This window comes from Lactuca serriola, chromosome 8 (genome assembly GCF_051521515.1).
Source record: "Lactuca serriola cultivar US96UC23 chromosome 8, Lser_US96UC23_V15, whole genome shotgun sequence".
Lineage (NCBI taxonomy): Eukaryota > Viridiplantae > Streptophyta > Magnoliopsida > Asterales > Asteraceae > Lactuca > Lactuca serriola.
Window position 1 is genome coordinate 83,415,810 of NC_136415.1, and position 5,157 is coordinate 83,420,966.

Sequence of the window (5,157 nt, forward strand, 5' to 3'; positions counted from 1 at the left end):
ATAGGGAATTTAATGCCCTTTAAGTTTGGCTTAAATATATAAATATTAGGTGGCATTTTAATGAAAAAGGAAAAACTCCTTAAAATGACATGTAAGCTATAAATAAATCAAAAATTACCACAAAATTACATGTGGCAAAAGACATGAAAAGATGACAAATGGCAAAATCATCTTTATTTATTAGGAAGGATGTTCAAATTAGAAAAACCTAGATCCAAAACAATTAGGGTTGCATGTACACCATAAGAATGATGTTATGCTTAAAACCCAACAAATAAGACATGAAAAAAAAACTAAGTATAACGTACCCATGATAGCATCTGATGAAACTATGGCGTCCCTTGTCTGACACTGCAATGCTCGGCTCCTCGCTGTTGGGGCTCCTGCTTAACCTTCACGACCGTCAGTGATTCTCAAAGTAACTGGACACAAGTTCACTCACCGCTCCATCTCTCAACATCGGACAATCGTCCTTCTTGTGACCCACCTAGTTGCAATGAAAACACATTGGAAACGATCCACGGGGACAATCTCTACTAAATGACCCATCTGACAACAACTGAAACATCTCCGACCTGTCTCCTGTCATCCTCCCTCATGGGTCCTCCCATACTTGGCACCATGCCCTCGCCCTGATGGCCTCTCATACTTGCTATACAAGCTTATTAGTTATTACAGTCCAAATTAAAACTTGATGAATTTGAAATGCCGAGATTTTAACATCGGTTTTTCACTAACTACCGTTAACCGTATATATAATTTTGTGAATTTTGCTTTTAATATTAAATTTAAATTTGTATTAAATTTCACTAGAAATTTCTCCATTTGCGTAGACACTTTATAGGGACATTTTTTGTAAACTAAATAATTGCAGGGACTAAATTAGTTTAAATATAAAATCTTTATTGCATGGAGTAAATTGCAAGGATTAAAATTGTCAAAATGTAAAACCTTTGTTGTGGGGACTAAATCTGTCAAAGTGTAAAAAACTTTTTGCAGAAACTAAATCTGCTAAAATGTAAAACCTTTGTTGTAGGGACTACATCTGTCAAAATGTAAAACCTTTATTTGCAGGGACTAACTATGTCAAAATGTAAGACTTTTGTTGCAGAAAATAAATCTGTCAAAATATAAAACCTTTTGTTGAAAGGATTAAATCTGCCAAAATATAAAACATTTGTTGAAGGACTAAATCTTCCAAAATATAAAATCATTGTTGAATATAAAATAAAATGGAAAATGCACTGTTCATAAGGTCTTTGTAAATTATATATAGTATAGGATAAGATAATTTTTTCTCTCCCACGCACCATCCGTCTCATCACTTTCTTCCATGGCTAAACGCTCTTGCCTTTCCGATCATTCCCCTAGGGTTTCAAAGCGTGATTACTATCACTTAAACATCGATTCGCTGTTGGAGTCCTTGCTTGCTGTCTCCGATCCCGCTTTAATCGAGGCCTCATTCGATGGCCTCGTTGAATCTAGGTCTGCCTATTCCGATCAAAACGAATTTATACAACGTGCTCTCCATATCGGATCCGTCCTGCTCGAAGCTGGCAAGAGATATGGTCGTAAACTTTCCTCCGTCCATAATGCATCCTTCTGGCCTCTCCCTCCTGACCTCACAATCAAGGTATTTCTATTTCTATCGTGGTCTGTTGATTTTTGATTAATTAATGCTCAACTGAAGCTTGTTAGGCACAATGGATTTTCCTTATGCTTTTTTCATACTTGTGAATGATGATTTGTAGGTTTTTTCCATGCTTGATACGCCAAGCGTTTGTTCTGCCTCGGCTACATGCTTGTTTTTTCAGAATTGTGCTAAAGATCCTTTGTGTTTTGCTAATATTGACTTGGCTATACCCAAGGTCAACGTTGTTGTGGTAACTACAATGATTCAACGAGCTAGAAATGCGCTTCAGTAATATCTCTTTCCTCCTGAGTGTAGTATGGGGTGCTGTTTACTTGTAATTTATGCCGATTTGAATAAATTAGGGTTTCTAAGTATCTTCAGAAATCCCATTTCCCTCTCCCTCTGTAAGTATAAAATAACATCAATGCCGATAACTATAAGGAGTAAATATGATGAAGAATATAAATTCATCAAAATTTGCTTGCATGTTGCAAGAAAACATTATTTTACTTTGTAGGGAAAAGCACTTACTCCATTGGCTCTCAAACTATAATGTATGATTTACAATTTGCATACAATGTATGTTCCATAATCCCAGCTGTACACCCATGTGATCATAGTCATGTGGCTTAATTTACAATGAACTTGTAAGTGTGCTAACTAGCACCTTCTTTTTAAAGCTTAAAGGTTAAAGATATCTATGAATTGGGTTTAATGCTGTATTCTGTGTGTAGGATCATATAACTGATGACATTAAACTTTCATTAGTACCAATCATGCACACTACAATATGCACAAACTTACATATACTCCAACTTTAGGTCTATTAAGCTTGTTGAAGTACCACCTGAGCTATCATTAAACAAGCAAGGAAAGAAATCATCTATCTTGACAAGGTCTTGCTTGGGTTTTTTGGGTGCCAATGGTGGTGCATCTAGGTATGTTTTCATTATTTTGGAATGAATGAATTATTATTGTACAAGTATAGAGTATCTATTGACTCCACTCTATATTGTAATTTCAAGGTCTCATTTGAAAAGGTTGCATCTTCACAATATTAAAATGATGGATAACACAGCACTTCTTGCATCATTGTCAGTTTGCCCGTCTCTCGTTGATCTCGAAATTGTGGGTTTGTAAGTTCTTTGATTTGATATTCTTTTGTTGATAAATTTCCCCTCTAGCCTAATTGTTAATGAGACTCTTATATTGTGGGTGTTAGGTATTTTAATATGTATTGTTGTAGGCCTTTGTGCTAGAATTTAGAACTAGTTGAATAGTTTTACAGCACATTAAAAAATCAGTTTTTTTTTTTATTTATTAAACTTAAGTTTTTTAATATTAAAAAAGTATTTTTCTTGCAAACTAGATACGCTTAGTTCACCTCTTCTTCTGAGTTGATGGTTCACAGACTGCAAACGTTTTACCTCTTCAAAAATAACCAACACCTTAATGAATGGCAATATTGTTTTATGTGTTTCATGCATGGTCATTACTCATTAAATAAACTGATATCACTTCCTTCAATGCACTTGTTTATTGTCAAGTACTAAAAACCTTTCTCGACAAATAGGGATGTTGATGCGAGTTCTACACTGAAGTTTGTGAGTAGACATTGTCGCTTGATAGAGCGTTTTGTCTTTGACCTTTCAAAGTCAAAGGACTCCATGGGTAGACTAATGAAGCGTCGCCTTTTTGATGGTCTGTCTAAATTTGGTTGAAGATTTTTTCTTAATATTTGGAAAGAGTGTAGTATCATTTTAGTGAGATCTCTAATGCAGATGAAGGAAATTTTATAGGAAACTCAGCCTGCGAAGAACTTGTGCTTAATTGCCCTAAGATAATCACTTTGGCACTGAAAGGATGTAGATTGAGTGACTACAATGCTCACAAGCTGTTGAAGGTATTTGATGCTTACCATATAAACAAACACAATTATTTGCTCATGTCTTCCTTATTATGCTGTAGGGGTTTCACGAGTTGAAACATGTCGACTTTTCAACATCTTGTTTCTTCTCTGGTTCCTTTTTAAAGTGAGTGAAACCTTCAACTCGTATTAATTTATATCCATCCATCTTCTCCTTCATTGATCAATGGGTCGTAAAGTTTTTTATTTATTTGAAATAGTCGGTTGCTATTTTTACTGGCGATATTTTCTATTCATTGTAATTTTTTTTTCCTACCTTACTTATGTAGTTTTCCATGGCAGCAAAGGTGATGGAAATAATCTGGAGGTCATGATTTTACGCAACTGTTCAAGACTCAAAAAAGTAAGAATATTTCTCTCTCTCTCTCTCTCTCTCTCTCTCTCTCTCTCTCTCTCTCTCTCTCTCTTTTTTTTTTCAAAATAACTTTTTGTCTATCTTTCATCCCTATCCCCTAACACATGTGTCATGGCCTCATGGGCAGGTGGAGGTTAAGAAGTTGATGAAAGCTCTTCTTGCAGGAAAGTTCAGGCTCCTAAGGCATCTTGTGCGTCTTTTTTTTTGAATTAGTTTATGTAATTTCTTTTTTTCCAAATTCTTCAAACTGAATAATATTTATCATGTGTCTCGTCAACACAGGACATATCGAATGATGAAGATATAGCATATAATGGTCACTTGGAGGGTGTGAGGTGTGTTGGATTATTCCTTGCTGCCTTGCCCTTTCTGTGTAAAATTTTTTCTTACCACTTGTCTTGTCTTTCTCTTGTGTAGTGCCATTCTCATAAAGCAGCTGTTGGAACAAAGACCTAATTTTTGTTTGGTACCTGAATTTTCCAAACTCAATTTGGTGAATCATATGATGGATGATGATGTATTTATATATTATTACTACTACTACTGATTAAATTTGAAGTTACATTGATATTGAACAAATCATGACAAGCGATTTCGAACACTCTTCCTTTGCAGTTAAGCAGCCCTACATCTGATGCATCATCCTCCACGAGCACATCCACATCATCTGACTCATCATCCTCCATGAGCACATCCACTACATCTGATTCATCATCCTCCACAAGCACATCCAGTAGCAGTTAAATAGTGATCTTGAGTAGCGGTAACTTGGTGATTTGGATCGGATAATATGGTTTGGATATTCGGATTGGTTTTGATCAAACCAAATTATTATTTTAGATTTAAGATCGATTTTGGTTAGTAAAATGAAAACAGAAAACTCTAAACAACGAATAACCTCGGCTTCATATTTATTTATTTATCGTTTATTATTAGTAATACGTATCTTCATTCATTCATTGTTTATTATTATTTATTAGTAATTAATTAATTATCAGTAATACGTATCTTCAATCATTCATGGTATGTTTGGTCGAAAGTAGAATAAGCCAAACAACATAATGAAAAAAAGATCGTTAGACTACTTATTTGTTATGTTTGGTTACTATATTGGAATATAATAATATTAGACTAGGAATTATATATTGTCATGTTTATAATAGTTGAGGTACCAAAACTGTAATATATATATATATATATATATATATATATATATATATATATATATATATATATATATAT

At 34.2% G+C, this 5,157-nt stretch overlaps 1 protein-coding gene across 3 annotated transcripts; it reads left to right on the forward strand.

The window, feature by feature from the left end:
• Positions 1 to 1,273: 1,273 nt before the first annotated feature.
• Positions 1,274 to 4,854, forward strand: LOC145069380 (F-box protein At4g02760-like). 3 transcript variants are annotated; one of them, XM_079016297.1, is made up of 12 exons: positions 1,274 to 1,633; positions 1,752 to 1,921; positions 2,455 to 2,571; positions 2,659 to 2,769; positions 3,207 to 3,334; positions 3,415 to 3,536; positions 3,602 to 3,666; positions 3,843 to 3,903; positions 4,043 to 4,105; positions 4,198 to 4,250; positions 4,333 to 4,432; positions 4,531 to 4,854. In XM_079016297.1, exons 1-12 carry the CDS (start codon positions 1,334 to 1,336, stop codon positions 4,657 to 4,659), a joined length of 1,419 nt encoding a protein of 472 aa, XP_078872423.1. In that variant the 5' UTR covers positions 1,274 to 1,333; the 3' UTR covers positions 4,660 to 4,854. The 3 variants fall into 3 exon arrangements, with proteins under 3 accessions (XP_078872423.1, XP_078872427.1, XP_078872426.1); XM_079016301.1 differs by having other exon boundaries at positions 4,333 to 4,381; XM_079016300.1 differs by having other exon boundaries at positions 3,433 to 3,536.
• The last annotated feature ends 303 nt before the right edge of the window (positions 4,855 to 5,157 follow it).

Excerpts from the sequence above, each read along its gene's own strand:
- LOC145069380 (XM_079016297.1), top strand. The coding sequence starts at position 1,334 with ATGGCTAAACGCTCTTGCCTTTCCGATCATTCCCCTAGGGTTTCAAAG. Across the intron at positions 2,770-3,206 it reads GATCTCGAAATTGTGGGTTT|GGATGTTGATGCGAGTTCTA; the intron begins GTAAGTTCTTTG and ends CTCGACAAATAG. Across the intron at positions 4,251-4,332 it reads GGTCACTTGGAGGGTGTGAG|TGCCATTCTCATAAAGCAGC; the intron begins GTGTGTTGGATT and ends TCTCTTGTGTAG.